The 22,437-nt window shown below is 38.5% G+C and overlaps 1 protein-coding gene and 1 long non-coding RNA gene across 2 annotated transcripts in view; one reads left to right on the top strand and one right to left on the bottom strand.

Annotated features, from left to right (window-relative positions):
* The first annotated feature begins 85 nt into the window (after positions 1-85).
* LOC136150622 (uncharacterized) overlaps positions 86-22,437 on the top strand; it is a 40,607-nt gene continuing 18,255 nt past the window's right edge. The window contains exon 1 of the long non-coding RNA XR_010659914.1: positions 86-221. This is a non-coding gene — a long non-coding RNA (uncharacterized lncRNA). The remainder of the gene's footprint in view (positions 222-22,437) is intronic.
* The window catches only part of SLC16A10 (solute carrier family 16 member 10), a 117,076-nt gene continuing 106,533 nt past the window's right edge, over positions 11,895-22,437 (bottom strand). The window contains exons 5-6 of the mRNA XM_065911252.1: positions 21,624-21,852; positions 11,895-19,357 (exon numbers count right to left, since the gene is read on the bottom strand). Of these exons, the coding sequence (XP_065767324.1) occupies positions 19,128-19,357; positions 21,624-21,852 (459 nt within the window). The 3' untranslated portion in view covers positions 11,895-19,127. The remainder of the gene's footprint in view (positions 19,358-21,623; positions 21,853-22,437) is intronic.

Below are 22,437 nucleotides of genomic sequence, written 5' to 3' on the forward strand. Positions count from 1 at the left end.
TGTGGCCTCTCGCCAACCGCGGCCTCTCCCCAAACCGGAAGTTGATGTGGTTGCCCCGGAGACCGTACGTCTCTCTCAGGCCTCAGCATCACACTTAGCTGAGCCCATAGAGGCCATGCAGGCGGGCGCCCCACGGCGGAGCGAGCTGAAGCTGCAGCTTGGGACGAGCCAGGACGATGCAGCCGAGCCGTCACGAGGAATTGTTGGCCGAGAAACGCCAGGTATGGCTTCGCACCCGCTCCCCGGGTCTCCTTGTGGGGCGGGCGGGGCAAAGGGAACCTCAAGAACTCTCTCTTATACAAGTTTACAACAGTTCTGCCCTAGTTCCTTTGAGTTCTGTCGACTGTTGATCTGTCGTTCACCTGTCACTCCACATTTGTTGCGCCACTATGTAAACTTTCATGTATGACCTCAAATGATCCCCTTAACAACACTCTAATTGGTTTTACAGATAGGAGGATGGAGTCATAGAAAGTAACAACTTGCCCAAGGTCAGTCAGCGAATCAGTGGCTGTTCATAAACAGTGTAACAGTAGCTCAAAAAAGAAATCTTTGGCCAAAGCTGCGGTTTCCAGCACACACTCGCCCCAGTCTCTACAAATATTTCCATTGTTGTAAGGAAGTGGAACAGGGCATGGATTTGTAGAATCCCCGAATTAACAGTAACTTCCCAGGTGGTGCTAGTGGTAAAAGAATCCACCTGCCAATGCAGGAGACGTAGAAGACGCAGGTTCCATCCCTGGGTTGAGTAGATCCCTTGGAGGAGAAATTGGCAACCCACTCCAGTATTCTTGCCTGGAAAGTTCCATGGACAGAGAAGTTCCTGGCCGGCTGCATCCCTTGGGGTCGCAGGGAGTCGGAGACGACTGAGCATGAAGCACTGAACTGGATAATATTATACCAGTGGAAAAGGAAAAACCTTATATTCTGTATCCTACTTTAGCTTTTTGTCTCCTTTTGCTCCTTGACCGAACAGGCCAAATGTGTATTTCTCTTTGTCGTCTATCTGCAATATTCTTTTCCACCGAATTAATCCTTAGCTCATCCAGGTAAGCTCCCAGATTATACACACCTGCGTGTCATCATTTCCCTTGCAGTCCAGCCCCATCGATTTGATCATTAAGCACTTTCCCCATGTACATCAGAAAGCACAGGTGCTATGACCTAAGAGAACCTGTTTTAGATTTCAGAGTCAGGGAATGTGTCTCTAAGTTTAATGGGGTTGAAACAAAAGGCATATACATATATTAAAGAGAATAAAATATGATATGGGAGAGGTAGGTTAGGTCCAGATTGCTAAGGGCAAATCCAGACTGCCTCCATTTCTTTCTCTTCTTCTGAGACTCTTAATGACTTGTACATTAGACCTTTTGATATAGTCACAAAGGTCCCTGATGCTCATGTTCCTTTTTTTTCCTAGCCGTTTTTTTCCACCTCTGCTCTTGAGTTTAGATAAGCACTGTTGATTTCTCTATCTTCAAGTATACTGCACCCATCCAGTGAATTTGTTTATTTCAGATATTGTACTTTTCAGTTCAAAATTTCCACCTGGTTCTTTTTCATAGTTTCTTTTTCCCTGCTAAAGATGCCTATCTTTACATTCATCTGTACCTCCTAGAGCATATAATAGCTGCTTTAGAGTCTTAGAAAATTCCAGCAACTGTGTTATCGGCAGAGTTTGTGTCTGTTGCTTGTCATTTTCCCCTTGGAATTTGGTCACATTTTCCTAGTTTTTTTGTATGACAGGTAATTTTTTATTGTATCCTGGACATTGTGTCAGTTACACTGTGCAGACTCTGGGTCCTGGTAAAATCCTCTGGAGAATGTTTATTTAAGCAGGCCGTCAACCTGGTTATTATGTTCAGGCTGCAAGTTTCCTATGGCCTTGTGTGGGTGAGGGTGCCAATGTCAGTTCAGTTGCCAAAGCCGGTGCTGTGCTGCTCTGGGCCAGTCCCGAACATGCAGCGCTCCTGGGTTCATCTGAGACTTGGGCGGTGGTTTACCTCTCAGACCAGTCATCTGAGCTGTTGCTGTGCTGCTTCGGGTCCCTCACATGCACAGGGGCAAACGCAAGGGGCTTAGATGGTTCATACACAAGATTTAGGGGTCACCTTTTCTAGCTCTCCCTTCCTCCCCTCCCCACTCCCTTTCCAGTCCACAGTCTCCATTTCTCAGTTCCTTGGACCAGAAAGATGGGGTTTCCATCAGAGTTTCAGTTACTCAGAACACAGCTACAAGAAAAAAGAGGCAGGGAAAGCCAGGCAGTTCATTGCCTTGCAGGTTTCTTTTCTCTAAGTCTTGATTCCCACACCCCCCACCCCCCGCCCCTTTGTTGACTTTTAACAGTCCTTGGGTGCTTTCTCTGTGTTTTTCATCATGAGTGGGCTGGAGTAGGCTTATGATGCGCTCTCCCTCCCTGTCTTTGAAGAGTCAGCTGAGGTGTTACTTCCTCTAGGAAGCCTCTGCTGACGCTCCTCTTGGTCTCTGGTCTTAGTTTCCCTCTGACACATAAATAGGAAAATTCTGTGTGAAGTAGCCAGTGGCCGACTAGAATTATGCATAAATTCATAAACACAGAATTTTCCTGTTTATGTGTCAACTCCCCTTCTATACCGGGAATGCCCGAGGGAAGGCGACTCTGTGTTACTTGGTCTTTAGCTTAGTGCCTGGGACATAATATGTCTTCAGTCAATGTTTGTTGAATGTAGTAGACTTTCTGAACAAGCTAACCAAAAATCTGAATTCCTGTGTAGCCATGCTACTCCTAAATGTTCTCAACATTCTAGCTTGTGTTACGGTTATTTCAACACTTATTTTTAGTTCCCTAGGAGATCGTAAGCTCAGTGAGATGGAAACTATGGACCTTACGTCTCTCTCCCCACTGTGGCATTGTATTATATACTTTATAAATGTTATATAATTGAATTGAAGTTTTTTGTTGTTGTTGTTTCAGTCACTTAAGTTGTGTCTGACTCTTGGTGACCCCATGGACTGCATCACTCCAGGCTTCCCTGCATTGAGGTTCAGTAAACTAATCTTTAAAGTTAAATGTTTTAATTCACCCTGATTAAACATCAAAATAATTTTTTTTCTCCAAGGGAAAGATCTGTTTTCTCATTCTACCCACTTCACTCCAGAAAGCAGCCAGATACTTTTCCCACTTGCCTCCAGAGGTCACTCACCACCTTTTTTTTAAAAAGAGGTGATTAAAATAGGACATTGCTTCATGCGGGCTTCTCTTTAGACCATTACGGAAGATAATTTTTTTTCTCATAAGACAATTCAAGAAAAATAAAAACACTGATGGGCCTTTCTTTATAAATATAGTTTTGATTCCCTTGGGAAAAAATGGATATTTTACAACATCTATGACAATTTATGAAGAAAATAAATATCTGGGTCTTAGTGGCTAGTAGGATCCTACCTTGGCATATTTGTGAAATGGCAACAGGGAGGTAGATTTTTCATCTTTCAACTTCAAGTTTTACTTTGGACAAGAATGAGAAGTTGGATTATGTTTAGGGACTACATATGACTATTGCTGCTGTCACTTCAGCCATGTCCAATTCTGTGCGACCCCATGGACTGCAGCCCACCAGGCTTCCCTGTTCCTGAGATTCTCCAGGCAAGAACACTGGACTATTAGGACCTATTTAATCTTTATTCTCTGGAACGACCATCCTTTTTACTTTTCAGATAAGTTTCATCAGTTCTTAAAGTGCCTCATGAAAAACTAGGTGTCATCATAACTATTTCTATCAGTATACTAAATGATCTTTCTTTAAAAAGCCCAGCCTGTTAAAACCAACTCAAAGATTTAATTTCAGTAAGATAACTTTCATGTTTGTGCTATGTATTTTAAAAAGTTTGAAATAGCATTGAGAGGACCTAACATTGGTGTCTGTTTGATAGAATTAATTTATTAAAAATCAAAACTTACTGATTCTTAATTTCTTTTTAAAAATACAAACTTAAAATTTTCTTTAGCTGGATGCATTGTGACAGTTAGGGCTGCAGGATTCTCTGAATCTACTGTCTTAATGGTCTCCTAGACTGTACTGATAAAATCTTTGCTGTACTGTACTATTATTAGCCAAAATCAATATATCGGGAAAATAAAGCAACCAAAAGTGAGAGTGTGGCTACTGTGGACTCTGCAGAGAAAAACAGGCTAACATATGCACCACACTGCTGAGCCCACAGTCTGGAGAGAGCCGCAGCTCCTGAGCCCCCGTGACACAACTACCGAAGCCCATGCTCCAGAGCGAGAGAAACTGGTGCACCACAGCTGGGGTGTAGCCCCTCTCACCACAGTTAGAGAAAGCCCGCACACAGCAACAAAGACCCAATACAACCAAATTTAAAACTTAGGAAAGAAAAAAAAAAACTTAATTGGCAGCAAAACCTGACCCAAGCTGATATGAGACTGTTAATGATTTTTTTATTTACTTGGTGAGAATGTGATATAAATGTTTTATTATGTATCCCATTGGGAGTATTATAGAATCGACAATATATTGCTATAGTACCTTCCCATTAAAAAAAAAAAAACTGGATTCTGAAACATGTGCAACCAAGGCTGCCAGAGAAGGGATTATAGACCTGTATATCCTTTTTAAAGGTGATTTTACTATTAGACATTTAGGAAAAAGCACGTACACACATACACATGCACACATACCAATTAAGCTACTACTTCTTGGAGAGTATAAAACCTTGAAGCACTTTCCATATAATTCTCAGCTGAAAAGTAGTTATTACTGGTCCCAGTTTACGAAATAAGGAAACTAAAACTAGTTAAAATGCTTAACTATTTCGTCCAACCACTAACACAGAATATCAAACAGTATTGTCATTTGTAAGGCTTTTTTAAATTTCAGGTTCTGTCTGTAGATGATTGCAGATTCGTATAGTGTTGCTTAATTCCTCCCTTTAACAAATGTTTAAATGCACAGTACATTACTGTTAATGGCAGGTACCATAGGAGTTGTAGGAGTTCTCGTGTATTTTGGAGATTGACCTTTTATCACATATATGGTTTGCAAATATTTTCTTCCATTCTGTATGTCACCTTTTCACCTTGATTGTCTTCTTTGCTTTGCAGAAGTTTTTTACTTTGATGTAGTGGCACTTGTTTATTTTTGTTCTTCTTGCCTGTGCTTTTGATGTCATATTCATGGAATCACTGAATTCATGGAATTCAGTGACATTACCAAGACCAATGTCTTGAAACTTGCGTTTTGCAATCATTTGTGTTATTCTTAAAGAAATAATGAAACTGTCTTTCTGATTAGGAAAAATTTGTTATACCTTCCATTAAATAGTAAGACAGTTTTCAAACTTCAGAGTGCCTTATGTCAGAAGAATGCTATTATCTTCGCCAGCTTTTCACCATGCTTCCCTGTAAAGTGGTCACTTAATTTTGATGGTTTCATTGCTTCATTAAAGAAAAACATGTTAACAAAATGAGCATACAGTAGCTGTTCATTTCTGGGCAAAGATATAAAAGCCAACTTGAAATATTCCATTGAATATTGATACTTCTCTATAATTAATGAAATAAAGACTAAGTATATTCTTATAGACAAATTGCTGTGAATGCCACATTATAGATACAGACTTAAGTTGTTTTAGATAACTTGAGTACTGACTACTCAAATACCATGAGTGCTATTCCTTTGATGATTTTCCAAAATGAAGACCCACTGTTGGTAAAGTTCTAACTAAAGCAAAACGTAGTGATCCCTTGAGTTACATAATAGTTTATGCTGTCAGCAAATTTGGTGTTTTATTGAAACTGTGCAAAAAATTTTGTGTTTTCATGTACAAGAGAGTTAGAATCTAAGCTCAGATACTTATAAAAAACAAACTTTTTTCACTCAATATTTAGCAGGACATTCAAAAGTTGACAGTGTGTGGGACTACCCAACATTGTATCCAACCATATACATTGTAGGATGTGCAGGATCTCTGACACCTGACCACTAAATGACACCCTCACAGATTTCCAGAGTACCCTCTAGGTACAATAAGACTTCAATTGAAAACTGCTCATGTCAAATGTCAGCCTCAAAGCTTGGCAAATAGTGTTCTTTCATTGGGGCAACAGAAGACAGTGACATTTCTATTGTATGCTGTTAGGATTCTAGATAAGGTATTCTTTTACAAGATGCTTCATATTAAAAGTTCATACATGGTAAGAAATTCACATATGAACTATCTTTGTTCTTAAGCTTCAAAACATTTATAGACATACTGTGATAAAGGATGGTCATTGTTAGGTGGCAGAACTTCCCTTACCAATAAAAGTTGCTTGCTGTCTAGTATCTAAAAGAGATCAGTCTGTTTAATAGATGTGATAATGTCACCTGGGACAGGTACCTTGAAAAAAAATTTCCTTCTCCTTAAGACCCATGACAACCATTCTCTATTGCCACTAGACAACCATTCTCTATTGCCATTTGATCTATAACAAAGATCAAATCTCAACATGATTCACAGGAACAGGTATACACTGTGATCCACGAGGACCTAGCTTGCACATCAAAATAATTGCAATGGGTGGGCTGCCATTCCCTCACACTTCGAAAAAAATCAGAGTTTAGAGATTTAATGTAAAAATGAAGCCATAAAGCTATTAAAAGGGATTTTTAAAATATAGTTACATAATAAGGGTAGGTCTTACTAAACATATAAGCAATGATAGAGTCTATAAAAGTGAAAACCTTAATTTGAAAAAAAAATGTAAAAAGACAAACTGGGGAAACTTTTACCAATGCTTATTAGAGTCTCACATAATATATGAAGAGCACTCACAAACCAATAGGCTTCCCTGATAGTTCAGTTGCTAAAGAATCCGCCTGCAATGCAGGAGATCTGGGTTTGACCCCTGGGTTGGTAAGGTCCCCTAGAGAAGGGAAAGGCTATCCACTCCAGTATTCTGGCCTGGACAATTCCATGGACTGTACACTCCGTGGGGTTGCAAAGAGTCAGACGTGATTGAGCGACTTTCACTTTCACTCACAAACCAATAAGAAAAAGAGAAACCCCTCAATAGAAAAATAGACAACGGATTATAACATAATACACCAAAGAAGAAATGCCGTGGCTGAGAAGCTTATGAAAAAAGAGTTACACTAATTAGTCATAAAAATGCAAATGTGGACAAATACTGTGTATGTCCACTACATGAAGCACCTAGCATGATCAACAGTAAAGAATCTGCCTGCAGTGGGGGAGACCTGGGTTTGATCCCCGGGTTGGGAGGATCCACTGGAGGGGAGGGCATGGCAACCCACGCCAGTATTCTTGCCTGGAGATTCCCCCGGACAGAGGAGCCTGGCAGGCTACAGTCCATGAGGCCACAGAGAGTCGGACACAGCTGAGCAACTCAACACAGCACAGCATGATGAAATTCATAGGGACAGAAATAGAATGGTGGTTGACAGGGACGGAGGGAGGGAGGGTTGGGGAATGGGTTCAGAGTTTCCGTTTAGGATGATTGAAGCATTCAGGAGATGCCTGGTGAGTTACCCAACAGTGTGAATGTACTTAATGCCACAACACACTTTAAAGTGGTTCAAATGGTAAATTTTATGATAAGTAGATTTTATCATAGTTGGAAAATAAGCAAAAATGCAAATTTACAATGAGTGTTTTTTTTTAACCTACAAATTTTTCGTGTTTTAGGATTTTTAAAAAGTAATCCTAAACATAATAATCATACCTAGTGTTATAAAGGTACAGAGAAAACATGTGGTAATGCAATTTGGTAAAACAGTAAAAATCACAAGTTCTTGTCCTTCCACCTAGAAATCCCACTTCTAGGAATCCAGCCTAAAGGAAATAAAGATGAGCATAAAAATTTAACTGTTAGTTTGTTCATAGCAGCAGTGTTTATTATTGTGGAACATGAAGCTACTCTAGGTAGCCAATAATAGAGTTACATCAAATTAATTGTTCATCTGTCTCATGAGATAATTGTGCATCTATCAAAAAAAAAAAAGATGTAGAATTTTATTAATTGATATATGTGGTAAACTTCTGTTGTTATGCCTTCCCAGAATCCATTCATCCCTTTTTCAGACAACAGAACCCCAGTTTTCCTAGAAGGGAGCCTACTTCTCCTCTTGTTCCATGAAGTGGGTTGAGCACTAGCCAGCTTCAGGTAGCCTGAGGCTGAGACCTGGTTGAATCAGCATATTCTATCTTCCAGCCTCAGTGATGGGTTTAGAGCTGGGCTCCTGACCTGTGTTGGACCAGTATGTCTCAGTCCCAGGAATTTGTCCAAAATATTGGATGAGAGAAGCCCTTTTTTTTCTCTGCTGGAGTTGATGAAAAGGATAGCTTAGAGTCATTGGGAAGAATTAAGTTTTTACCTGAATTAAGCCTACAGAAAAATAAGTAGTTGAGAGATGGCAAGGATATAGCTCCCGTGACGTCATTTGACCCTAGATGCTAGCTGTCTGATTTCAGACTGCACCTGAACTTTTCACCCTTTGACTTAAGCCAGTTTGATTTTGTTTTTTTTTCACCTGACAACATCAGTAAAAAGTCAAGAAGTTAGGAAAGTGTGTTGGAAAATAGTATGTATATTTCCTCACTTTCACAAAATATTTTTACAGATAGAGTCTTAAGGGACACATTCTGTAATGATAAAGGCAATTATCTGTGGATCAGGGGATTGTCCGTGGTTTTTATTCTTGTTTAATGTCTGAAGACAAGCTTTTCTCCTTCTATAAAATTAGAAGGCTTTCCATGAGTGTCATCTTTGACTCCATCATGCTAGCATTATAATTTAGATTTAAAATATATACAGGGGCCTATCTTTATTCAAATATCTATCATCTGAGTCTCTGCTGTTACAAGGTTGAATATGGGGACACAGTCATTGCTTCTGGGATGTCACTGTCCCTCCTCAGTGGATGGAGGTGGGAAGCATACCTATGAACACAACATCTACACACACCTATGTATATGTGTTATGTATATACACTAGAATTTGCCAGTCCTAGTCCATCAGCACAGTGTTTATTCCAGCCTTCCACCTCTCCAGATATGTACCTCCCTTCTCCTGTGGTAGAAACCTGGTTCTTTTTATTTGCAATCTATTTACTTACCTCTTCAAGCCCTGTTGTTATTGTTTAATCACTAAGTTATGTCTGACTCTTTTGCGACCCCATGGACCAGCTCCTCTGTCCACAGGATTTCCCAGGCAAGAATACTGGAGTGAGGTTGCCATTTCCTTCTCCAAAAGCCCCACATAGAGAATCAAAGCTCCCAACTCTGTGGGCCCTCTCCTCTATTTGGGGCCAGCCAGCCTATCCCCAGTCCTGATCGTGGTGTTGCCTCACTCCAGCTGCACTGGCTGAGTCCTCTAGTGAAGTATTCCTAGGCAGAGGAAGTCGATATGCTAATGCTAACATGTTTGGAAACCATTCATTTATTCAACAATTGTTGAATACTTATTCTATGCCAGGCATTTTTTTTTCTTTTTTCAGTAGGTGGGGATAGAAGCGGGGAAAAAATTCTGGATATAGTTTGGAAGTAGAACCAGTAGGGTTTGATAGTAGGCTGGAAGTGGGTGAGAGACAAGGAGTTAAGGATAACTCCAAAGTTTTTTCTCTGAACAACTAGCAAAATGAAGTTGTCATTAACGGGAATGAAGAGAGCTGCAAAAGATGCAAGTACAGGAGAGCAAGCATATCAGGAGCTCAGTTTTGGATGCGTTAAGTTGGGAGGTTCTTTATAGTCATCCTTCTAGAGGTGTTAGGTTGGCAGTTGAATAAGGGTCTGTAGTCTAAGAGAGAGGTATGTGCTCCATCTGCATTTAGATAGTAATTCAAGTCATGAGAAAGGATGAGACCACCCAGGGAGTGAGCGGAGAGAGTAGAGACAAGATTCAGAAACTAAACCGTGATGGATTCCCAGCATTAGAGGTTAGATGAGCAGGGCCCAGCAAACCCACCTGAGTAGCTAGCAATCAGAGACAAACCAGGTAGGTGTGCTATACTGGAATGCTGATTCAGAGATCAGGAACTGGTTCCCTGTAACACATGCTGCTGATCATTCAAATAAAATCAGGGCTGAAAAACGACTATTTGGTTTTGGGGTGTGGATGTCAGTGGTAACTTTGAGAAGGGCAGTTTCAGTGGAGTGGTAGGGGCAAAATCCTGATGGAGCAGATACAAAAGAGAATAGTAGAGATGAAATTGGAGAGAGAGGGAATTGTTTCAAGAATTTTTTGGTTTTTTTTTTTCTACTGTAAATGGAAAGAAATGAGGCAATAGCTCCAAGGGGCATGTGAATTTCAAAGAAGTCTTTCCTGCTCCACAACGCCCCACCACCACCACCACCAAAATGCAAGAAAGAATAGCATATATATGCATATGCCCATGGAAATGATCCTGTAGAGGGGAAAAACTGATGATAGAAAAGAGGGAAGAGAGAGTTTGAGGAAGGAATCTGGAAGTGTTTAATTTGGGGTTGGTAGAGATACAGGGCAGCTAATGAACTGAATATTCAGGGAGCTTATTGGAGCTTTGCCAGACCCAAGGTTAAGGGTTAGAAAAATGAAGTATAAGACTGAAGAGATCTGATTGGTCAAGAGAGGATGGGGATTGGGAGGGGAGGAGTTAATGGGAAGAAGATCTCAAATTTAAGGAGCAGGCGGGAGGGAAGTAGCAAGCGGGAATGACTGTGATCAGCTGTGGTAAGAGACCAGGATATTGGTACTGAAGGTTGCAAAGATGAAGCAACTTCCCGAGAAGACAAGGTTCCAAGTGTCCCTGTTAGGTCTGAGTGGAATAAAGTTGCTCCATATGAATGTTGGACATTGAACCAAAAGCCACGTGCTCGCGCGATGGGTGTGGAGGAGTGGCCAGGAAGGCTGCAGGTGACTGAGACAAGGACAGGCGGTGGGGCTGGATGGTGAGCAGGGAGGCAAGAGGGCCCTCTTATATGTAGACCGTCCTCCAGGGCAGTGAGTTTCCTGCTTCTGTAAGTTTCAAGAAAACACTGGTGACTCTTGAGGGTTTTAAAAAAGAACTTTTGAGTTTAGGTTCATTTGTAGGAGACTATCCCATGGGGAAAGGAGCTGGCAGGCTGCAGTCCACGGGGGTCACAAAAGAGTTGGACATGACTTAGCAACTAAACAAGAGAATTTTAAACCCTAGAAGTATGATACTATGATAATTCTTTGAGTTACACCTCTAGAAAATTTGTTTTCTATATACATTAGAATTCTATTTTTTTCCTGTAAAAATTATTTTCTCAAGAGGGTGAAGTTTACCCTGCTTAGGATTGCCTGCACATCTGGTACTTATTTGCACGCATATAAATAATTAATAGATTCAATGACATATATTGCAAGTTTCACATTGATGTATAAAATATATTTAGCACCATTAAACATCAATAGTGACTTGCTTTGTAGTTAGGTCTTATCAAATAATAAACATCCTCTGACTGTAATCAGTTTTTCTTCAAGTGGGTAATCCATAATAGTAGGAAATTAAAAAAAAAACAAAACTCCAGCCTGGTCTTGATCACCCCCTGAAATTGTCAGTGAGAAATAGATCACTTAGTACCAGCTAAATTTAATAAGTTTATTCGAAAGTAAAAGAAGCAATAATTTAAGTCAACTGTTAAATAATAATAAAAGAATGTCAAATAGAAATAGTTTTTGGACTATCCAGTTGCTTGTGGTTTATGTCTACCTCCCCTAGAGAAATAACAATACCCAAAAACACTTGCAATACATATATGAAGCTTTAAAAGCATACAGCTTATTTCTTTTATTCATTACACACTATTTCCTTCCCTTTAGTCATTTTTTCTGCCCCCCCCTCCACCTCCCCAGGGAATTTGATAAATACAATCACAAAGCCTTATAGAAATTTGCTAAAAAATTTTTATTAACTGAGAATATTACATTGTTTCACAGTAAAATGATCTTATCCTCCAAATGATTACAAAGCTTTTTTTCATTAAAAAGATTTTGGTTGTCTATATTAAATTGAACATTATAAAAAATCAATTATAAATTATACTCTTTAAAAAGAAACACAAAATTTTTTAAAAGGCAAGTACTAAAATACTGCACACTGATCAAACCCAGCATAATCATTTCACATAAGTGACCTATATTTAAATAACTACTGTGCCAAAAATGGCATCCTGTGTAGATAGATAGAGCAGAGTCACTCTGCATGCACTCAGAATAATTTGGTTTTGATGTCTAAGGTCAAACATATTTTTCCTAACTTTGAAAATATGCAAAATAATTTAAAAATTAGTTTTCAGTTAAACATTAAAACAAGTTGACACAAAAAGTGTCTATTAGGAGATACTTAAAATATCCAAGCGCTCTCTCAGTAATACTGCAGGGTTCAGTCTGTCCTAGCTGTAACTTTCAAGCTAAAATAAACGTGTAGAACAGAATGACAAAATGCAAATTTATCAAGCATTGGGCAATGCCTTAATAAAGTCCTCAAAGCACAATATTATAACAATTACATGAGACGTTATTACTAAGGGGATATTTCATCTCACTCCACTGTAACCTTTTTTGGAGTATAGTTGGTTTACAATGTTGTGTTGGTTCCTACTCTACAGCACAGAGAATCAGTTATACATAAATACACTCTTTTAGACTTTTCCCATACAGGTCGTTACAGTGTTGAGTCGAGTCCCCTGTGCTACACAGTCGGTCCTTACTAGTTTCCTGTGTTATATATAGTAGTACGTATGGGTCAGTCCCAATCTCCTCCCTCTGGAACTTCTGATTAATAGGCCCCCATTCTCTTACATACAAATCATGCTAACGGTAGAATGGAATTATCATTAGTTAACAGTGAATCCAGTATATTCTAGTAGATTCTAAAGGTTTGGTTTTCCTAGTTAGAAATACGATAGTATTTTTCTAACTTATATTTTTAATATCTTCACAAAAAGAGAGTTAAGGCAACATCTATAAAGACAACAAGGTTAAATACAAATCCGTGGTCCCCACTTCCTCTGAATCCTACTCCCAGGTACGTTAGGGACCCAGAGACCTGCACGGAAACTGGGGTAGAGTTTTAGGTGCGTGTCACACAGTCAGCCACGACCATGATGCTCAGAGCCAATCACAGGTCTGAGATTTGCCGACTCTGGCCCAGACACAATTGTCTCTAATCTAATTTCTTTATGTTAAATCTGAAAGATGGACAATGATACTTTATGTCAGGTTTGGTTTTGTGTTTTTTTAAGTAACTCACTGTCCAGGTTTTAAGATTGATGGCTCCCAAAACTCTAATCTTAGCCCGAAAAATAGCTTAAATTATCTCCTTAAGCCCAACAGAAAGCTATTTTGTGTGTATGTGTGTATATAATACATACACACACACACACACACACACACATATATATAACTATATATATAATAAAATATGACATTTTTCCACATAAGAGTTACAGAATACTTTGAATAGCTAACTTCATGCTAGCAACATCGACCAGGGACTTTTTCTTTAGTCATTGCCTTTGGAGGCTGTGTTCATCATTAAGTTTTCATTTGGTGATCATTTTTTTGAGTTTTGTACCCTAACACCTTCTGTATTAACAAAAATTACATATCTTTTAGTAGATTTGAACTCAATAATTCCTTTATAGGAGGGGTTTTCCCTCAGATATATATACAGAATGTAACATGCATAATACTGCCAGACATATATATTTCCTATTGAATTATATGTATTTAAAAAGAAAAAAATAATTTTGCAAAGAACATGAAATTTAGCACCAATCCTGATCTAATCTTTCTCTGGTAGGAAAAAAAAGGCACCAAATACAATCAGTTCATAGGCTGGGGTGAAAATACAGCACTTGGTAACAAACCCTGGGTCCCTGACATAATATTCCAGTATAGGCTAAATTACGACAGATATGCTGACCTATCACTGTCTTGCGTTGTAGAACCTACCATAGAAGATTACATTTGGTGAAGATAACAGTAGAAAAGGTTTATGTGTTTACACACATATTTAACAGATTCAGTCTTAATAACCAACGGATACTGAAAATATTATCTGACATTGATTTCTAAATGTTGTTTTGTGTAGATAGTGATATCACATGCATGCTTAGTGACACTGAACTCCAAAATACTCTTCTTATAGGCCACCATACTGAAAGGCAAGAAACCTCTTTCATTAGATTGGGAACTTGTGGATTAACCCCTACACTATGGCCACACTCAGTGGTAGCATTTTCAAAAACTCCAGTAAGACGAAAACTCATTGCCACAGTCCCTGATCCACTTGGAAAGGAGTGCTTCTTACAGGAGTTTAACATGGAAGCGGTAAGGCTAAGGCACAAGCATACAATCTATTGTCAGTGATCATCCATCTTCCTGCCAAAGAAAACATGAAAACAAGACCTCATCGTCAAGCTGCTGGTGTAATTTGTACAAGCCACTCATGATGCATTTTAGTAACTGTTCATTATTGTATATAGGTTATAAGGTTTGTCTTTTTTTCCTTTTTCAGATTATCCACAGGCCATATTAGTTAATATTCCATTTTTTTTCCTTTTAAATACTATCAGGACAAAACACATTTTGTTTTACGGGTATTTTGACCCCCTTTAACAGCCTACACTCCCTTGCCTTTTGGTCTCCAGAATCACCATTCACTCACTGATTATGCAGGAATTAATTACGCTGGGTTTTTAGGTAGACCCCGAAAGCTGAGGTAGGTGGACTCCCATGACCAAGCTAAGTGTCATGATCAAGCACTTGAAAAGGTTTCATTTCATTCTCACGGTCTTTCCAGCATACTAATAAAAAACAGAAACCTTGTTTCATAAATGAGGTAGCCTCCTGTTTTATATCTGTCAAAAAAAAAAAAAAGTACCATGGGAAATTTCCTTGAATGTATAGAGGCCAAGGTAATTAATGTTTACTTTTAAAAATCATTAATTTTTAAAGCTAAAGTAGGCTACTATATCCCAAATATCAAGGTTTGAGTGATTCAAAGATGTGGCAATGAATTGTTTCATGGGTCCTAAGCAGTCATCTGATAAAAATTCCTATTTATGGTAGTTTGGTAATAATGAGTCTATGTTGTATGCAGACTTCACATTTAGCTATGGGGATTTGGCCCTTTATTCTTGAAAATTGTAACCTATCACTTGCAGTGTATTTTTAAAACAAACCATGAGTCTCTGTCAACAAGTAAAGTGATAAAACATGGCTGTGACTGTCATACGCTCAGTGAGCCTGGAAGCTGTGTGTTGCTGTTGTCTGCCTTATTATTTGCTCCCTCCTTGCAGCAACAGTGAAGTTTTCAGTTCGAAAACTTGTGACTAGTTTTAAATATTTAAATTATTCACATATTTTTAAATTTTGGAGCTAATTTGCTCATCCTTTCCACCCATATCTCTAGACGCTGGGAACTTATTCTTAATACCATTCACCATAAATTGTAACCCAGGCCTAAAGCAGATTCATGAGAGACTGCATCCCAGAGGCCTACCAGATGCCCAGGCATTCTCCAGGGTGTGTTCTCAGGACTACAATTTAGCAAAACTTTAATGGAATATGAAAATTAAAGTAAAAAAAGTATGCTCTGAAAATATGTTAAGAACTTGACACACTTTCCTCTCAAAGCATTTACCTTAAATATTTAAAGTTTTATATGTTAACACAAAAGTTGACAATTACATGAAACTTATTACCCCCCCATTATAATTTTTTTCCCACTGTACCATTAGTACTGTAAGTTGAAAGCTGAGAGCAAGCCATTCTCTAGGTTACACAAAATTGGATGGGGTTCCATCCTCTGAAATCACCATGACTAGTAAGTACTGCAACTAAGCAACCAGTGGAACTAAGCAAGGATATTCGTTGACTCTTCAGCAGGTTTTTGAAGGATGTAGGGAAGAAAAGGGAAAAGAATGATAAAGATAATAGAAAAAGAGGCATGAAAGGGTGTGAAAGTTTGCCACCAGGAGTCTTCAGGGCCACCCACACTACAGGGGGCCTGCCTCTGATCTCATAGCACATTTTCTGTTCAGCCTTATTTGATTTATCATCACGTTATCTGAACATGGGACAGCTTACAAATAACAGTGGCACGTATTTAAATGTTAAGTGCAGTTAAAGGAGTATAATTACCAGAAGTAAACATATGTTTACTTTACAACCAAGTGTACATTTACTTTAAAAGTGTGGAAAGTTGAAGCTAATGGCATTAATTTTTTTTTCCCCCCATACTTGGGCAGAGTCCATGGGATCATCTGCAAACATTTATAAACAGATAATGTATGATCATGAAATGCAAATGAAGACATTTCTATTTATGAATAGAATTGGAAGCTCAGTGCAAGCACTGTGCAGTTTTCAGGAGAAATTACAGGTCTTGTGGTAGGGCTACAGACTAAGCATTGCAACTGTGATCAAAGAGATAAATTTTGAAAATAGTATCAGTAATATGGGTGGCTTATTACTACTGAAATGGATGCATCCCAGCCACAGCCACTGCAGTAAACCTTAACCAGAATGTTTCTGGAAGATCCTTGGGCATCCTGTTACAGTAACATCCCATCCAGACTGTGTGTGAAGAGGAATGATTGCTCCTCTTCTTTTATATTGCTGGCCTCAAATGCCAGAACCTTTTAAATCTGAGAATTTGCTGAGTTCTTTAAAGATTTTATCTATTCTTTTAAAAAAAAGTGTCTTGGATTAAACAACAACAACAACAAAATGTATGTCCATCAGGTCACTTTACTGCAATTAAGTAACAGTCTTTAGAAATCAGGCCTTAGTTTGAAAGATTAAAGTAACATTCCTTGGTCTAAAACAAATCTTTGTGAATACTGGTATTTTTTTCTTAGGTTGTATATTTTAGACTTTTAGAGCTTTTTGTACCAAACAACGTATTACTAAATATGCATTTTATGTAATTCAGCATCTTATCTCCTATACTTTTAACTTTATATCACTACAGCACAGCACTCTCCATAAGAGTCTATTTTAGTGGAGCATTCTCAGTGTTATAGATCCTGTTTGATTCATTCCATTGGACTGAAAACTACATATATGTAATATTATACACAAACACAGTAGTCTGAGATCTAAGTTATATTCTACTTGTCACGTTGCTCTTTTATTATGGAAAATAAACAAGATCAAGTCTGAGTTTCAGATAATTATTTTTTTCCCCTAATATCAGCCAAATAATGAAAGGAAAAACATTCTGAAGGTCTTTACAGAATAAGTTTTTCATATCTGTTCTTTCTGTAAAATCACGGGGTAGTCAGGAATTTGTGCTGAAACTATAGAAAAAAATAAGCATTTTATAGTGGCAGGTTTGATGATTGTCCCTGGTTGTTTGTATATGAAATACAGAAGTATTGGAAGGATAGGCTGCAGCTGTGTGTATCATGTAGTAAGCTGAATGAATCTGAATGTCTCTCAGATCAAAACTGTTTAAAGCTCTATTATAAATAAATTCCATATTTAGTGTTTATACTGAACCTTCAAGGTTGCAGGTTGAGAAAGCTGATACTGAAAGTTAGTGGGTTTCCTAGTTGTTTACTTATCAGCCTCACTTTGCTCTTCCTCCTGAGTGCCCTCCTCCCCCAACAACAACTACAAATCCATATGTTTTACTGGCATCTCCATCCTCAGCTTGAGACAGGAATGGAAGGACTTTGCCCTTCACAAACCATCCAAGCTGAAAAGAAAAGGAGGGAGACTGCATTTCTCTCAGCACAAAGGATTTAAGAACAGGTGGGTCCTGAAGGAGTTTTATAAAAAACATGGCACCTTCCCAGGTGAACGAGCCACATTTGAGGAGCATCTAATACACATACGTATTGGGGGTTTAAATATGAGTTTGCGTATTATTAACTTTTAAAGACCTAAATAAGAAACAAACATACTAAAATATAATTTCAGGATGAGGGACCCATTCCTGTTTCTTTCTTTTAGTTGAGTATAGGTCATGTCATGACCTATAACTTTAAATCTTTAAAGTTTTAACTTTAAATCTTTAAATCTTTAAAACTTTAATTGCTTTCTTATATTTATATATAAATAGAAAAATACAGGCAGTGTTAAAGGGGAACACACTAGAATAAATATATGAATGCAAATTTTTGCCAGAAAGTTTTACCAACTTAAGCAATTCTTCCTATCAGAAATAGATATTTTCTTCACAAAGGCTTTTTTTTTTCCCATTTATGCCTAAAACTGCAACTTGATAATATGCTTGTTTAAATATCAGGTCCTAGTGCAACAAATTCAGAAGTCAGAAAAAAATCTAAGCTAAAAATGCTAGAATATCTTTCAGTCATTCTATTTTACTGTTACAACTTAAACATTGAGAAATCTGGGGTGTTTCTGGCAACTTGAGTAAAACACACTGCAAATCCAAAGGGAGAAAATGTAAATGGAAGAAATGTCTGATTTCCGAACTGTTTTGCCCTCATGAACAGTATCCTGTTCATCTCACAAATTGATGCTGAATGCCTTGTCAGCCCCTGCTCCAAGAAGGTCCCTTGACACGGGAGCAAGTCAGAATAACTTACTTTCATAGCTTATTTAACTGCAGGCAAGCAATTTTTACATTGGCTTGAAATCTAAGTCGATCTGATATTAGAATCCAGGCTTAAATTTTGTAAGAAGTTTCCAAATAGCAGAAGAAATTAAAACAGAGATACCAAAACTAAAAACACCAATGTGAGACAACAAATAATATTTCCAGTCCTAATCAAACCACAACCCTTTCAGTATAGCTTGAGGTATTTTTAAGTATTTGTACAAGCTAAATAGCATTCACAGTTTCCGAAGCTGCTTTTTTACTGAGATAGCCTCACATTCTCATGAGAGTTGACTTTCAGACAGGTTTTCTCGTACTTGAAAACTGAGTCTGAGTCTCCGCCCTCAGACTCACGGAGACATCAGACGGCTAGCTGTGCAGTGGCAGCGAATGGTTCTCGTAGTAATGAGGGTTCTACTTCCCAATTATTGTGCTACTCCTAGGATGTGATTAAAAAAATAAGAAATTTGCAATTCATATATAAAAGCAAAACTTGCTTCAGTTTCTGAAAGCAAGTCCAGTCTGGTGGAGGTATATAAGACATTAAATAACAGAGTCAGATTCCTTCTTAAAGATTGCAGCTGAGCTTGACACAGAGTTCTGGTTCTCCAGCATTTTCTCCATCTTTTCTCCTCCAGTGGCTTTAGTGACCTCCTTTTGCTTCTTACTGTGGACCCATGGGATAAAACAAAGGACAGCACCTCCAATAAGGGGCGGGATTCCAGCGAGGTAGAATGCCACATCATAGGAGCCCAGCTTGTCATGGAGTAACCCTAGGAAGGGAAAAAACAGTCACCAAGAGAGAACAAGTCTGACTGTTGAGGGCTCAGATTAGTCACCCCAGTGGCATACTGCCAACCTAGTATCTTCATCCCGGCAGGCTAGTGCAGACACCTCAGATAGCAGACACTTTTAAGGAAATGGGTTTGAAAGATAAACCTTTTCTGATAGGAGGAAAGAAAAGATGTCATTTCTTTAATCTTGTTGCAAATCTGTGACAGGCTTCTGAGTTTTCCTACCAAGATATTACATGGACAGAACACTTGCAGTCGAGCTTTGGCTTTCTCAAAATCCTTCAGAGGCCATTTGGGTATTCTGACACATGGTGTTAAGGTCCTGTTTGGGCTGAAAGTGGACGGTCCACCAAGCTGAAACCTCTATCATACACACAGGCTTCAAAATGTTTACATTTTCAGACCTGTCTTGGTCCTGTTTATGAAATAACATGAAACTACTTAAAATGATAATCCAATATCATGAAAACTTATAAGGGGATGAAAACGTTACATTGTTAAATACATTTTGGAAAGATCCTAAGGTTTGTCAGCACCTGAGGGGAAAATGTAAGAATATAGGTGTGGTATTCTAATTAGATCCTAGGGCTGTGCTTCTGAAAACTGTCAGAGTTCTCTTTATTTCTAGTTCTCTTTATTTCTATTTCTCTAACAAAATCCAGATTTTAAAAGTTATCTTAGTGTTTCAGAGTTTTAATGTACAACCTGTTACCAGAAATGTTCCAGGAACACATCACACTGAGTATCTGACTCTGCTAAATAAACAGCTGAGGATTTGTTCAGCTGTTAAATACCAACACATTGAAAAAAAAAAAAGTGTACAGTCATTCCAAATAGAAACCTAAAACATACAGTATATCTAAATATATGTTTTTCCCATCTGAATCAGAATATTCCATATATAACTGAACCTTGCATCTTTATGAACAGATTATGTTTGGCTGTAATACTGTAATCCCTAGAACCTCCTGGTGTTTTTCTGCCCACTTTGGGAATTTCCTGTTTCCCCCTTCATTCTTGACCTGTTATAGTCACTTCCAGTGGCAAATAGAAACACCACTTCTACTAAAGTACTTCCTATAACTTGCTGTGGACTTGGAAACCGTAACAAAGCATGTAAGATGTAAAAACAGGTTGCTACCTGGGGGAGAGGGGAAGGACTGGAGGGTTATCCTACAAGGAGACTGTGATTTTTAGAATTTATATTTTACTTGGTCTGCTCAGTAGTGGTTCTGCTTGCTTGATTCATGACTAGGTTCCCAAGTGGCAAAATTGCTGATATGTGTGGTTCTGAATGTGAGAATGAATTGAACTGAACTTTCACTGAGCCACTCACATACAAGACAGATGCCAGTACCTACGTTTAAATTTCATAATATTTATATCAAATCTTATAATTTACAGTAGTACCCAGTTTATACTGAACATGAGACAGCTTTATACTATTCATTCAGAAGATTTCTAAAGGTAAAATTCATGTAACATAAAATTAACCATTTTAGTGGCATCTGGTATGTTTACAATGTTGTACAACCACCACTCTCTCTAGTTCCAAAATATTTTCATCACACCAAAAGAAAAGTCCACACCAATATGCAGTTACTCCCTAATCCCCGCTTCCCTCCATCCCCTCACATCTGTTCTTTCTCTGAATTTATTATGGCTATTTCACATAAATGGAATAATATGTGACCTTTTGTATTTGGCTTCTTTCACACTGAGCATAATGTTTGAGGTTCATCTACCAGGTAGTGTGTACCAGTATGATACCTCATTCCTTTCTATGGCCGAAGAACTCCACTGTATGGATATAGCACATTTTGTTTACCCGTTCATCTACTGATGGACATTTGGGTTTTCCTGTTAAGTGTTACTTTTCATTTAACTATTTCTCAGGGAAGACTGTGATCTCTTACACAGTTCATACATATTTAGAAATCTTTCAGAATCTTCACCTCTTAATAGAAAGAAATCAAGTTTCCTATTCCTCCAAAACACTTACTAACATAGGAACTCTGAAGTCCTCAAGTCCAGAAGCTAACTGCTATACATTCAGCGGGTGTTTAAGATATCAATGAGAGTAAGCGGACTCATCGGCAAATTTTTCCAACATGCCATCTGCTGGTCCTGGTAAAAACGTTATAGATAAGACAACAGCAAGACACCAGAAACCAATAAATCATAATATATTTAACATGTGAGACTCAGGAGCTACAGTAGACAATGCTAGGACAATATTATTTACCTGCGATGGGTGGGCCCACAGTCATGGGTATAGACATGAATCCGAGCAGAAATCCAATTGCTTGGGAGACATCCTGGGCACCAACCAACTCAAAGGCAATGGGGGCCATAATAGAAATGAAGCATCCATCGAAGAGACCCATGATGAGGCAGACAGCAATGAGTGCCCCAAAGACGCTGCACAGGGGAACCATCATGGACATCAGACCAATGAAGAGAAAGGACAGGACCTAGGACAGACACCACAGTGTCAGCTCCGCTCTCGGAACAAGGGAACATCACATTACTAAGCAACATGCTTAGGACTTTTAAGTGGTTACTGGTTAGTCACCTCCCCAGCCCACTTGGCCTTGATTTTATATACATAATCAACTCCCACAATCCCATTCCCTGAATTCCCCTCCCCTTTCTCAGTATTTCCATTAAGGGACAAGAAAAAAGTAAGGGTTTTCATATACTTACTTTCCTTTCCCAGCTGTAAGCTCTTTGAGATCAGAATCTGTACAAAAGTCATCTTTGGCCCTACATATAATAAGGTTTAAGGATCTTGTACCTGGTCAGTGCTCATTACGTATTTGTCCTTTGAATATCAGCCCAAATTCACTCATCCAACGTATGATTTAAAAATTTTACCTTTGAAATTATATGCACTTGACTGGTGTCAGTCCTGTGCATAATGAAGATATGCCAGCCAGATCCATCCTTCGCCTCACAGAGCTTCCAGTTTGTTAGAATAACTAGTAGAATCAAACCCTGGACTCTCCCTGCCATTGGGCAGCTACTGTGCTCTGTTCTATGCACTGTGCTATGTGAAT

This window comes from Muntiacus reevesi, chromosome 19 (assembly GCF_963930625.1).
Source record: "Muntiacus reevesi chromosome 19, mMunRee1.1, whole genome shotgun sequence".
NCBI lineage: Eukaryota > Metazoa > Chordata > Mammalia > Artiodactyla > Cervidae > Muntiacus > Muntiacus reevesi.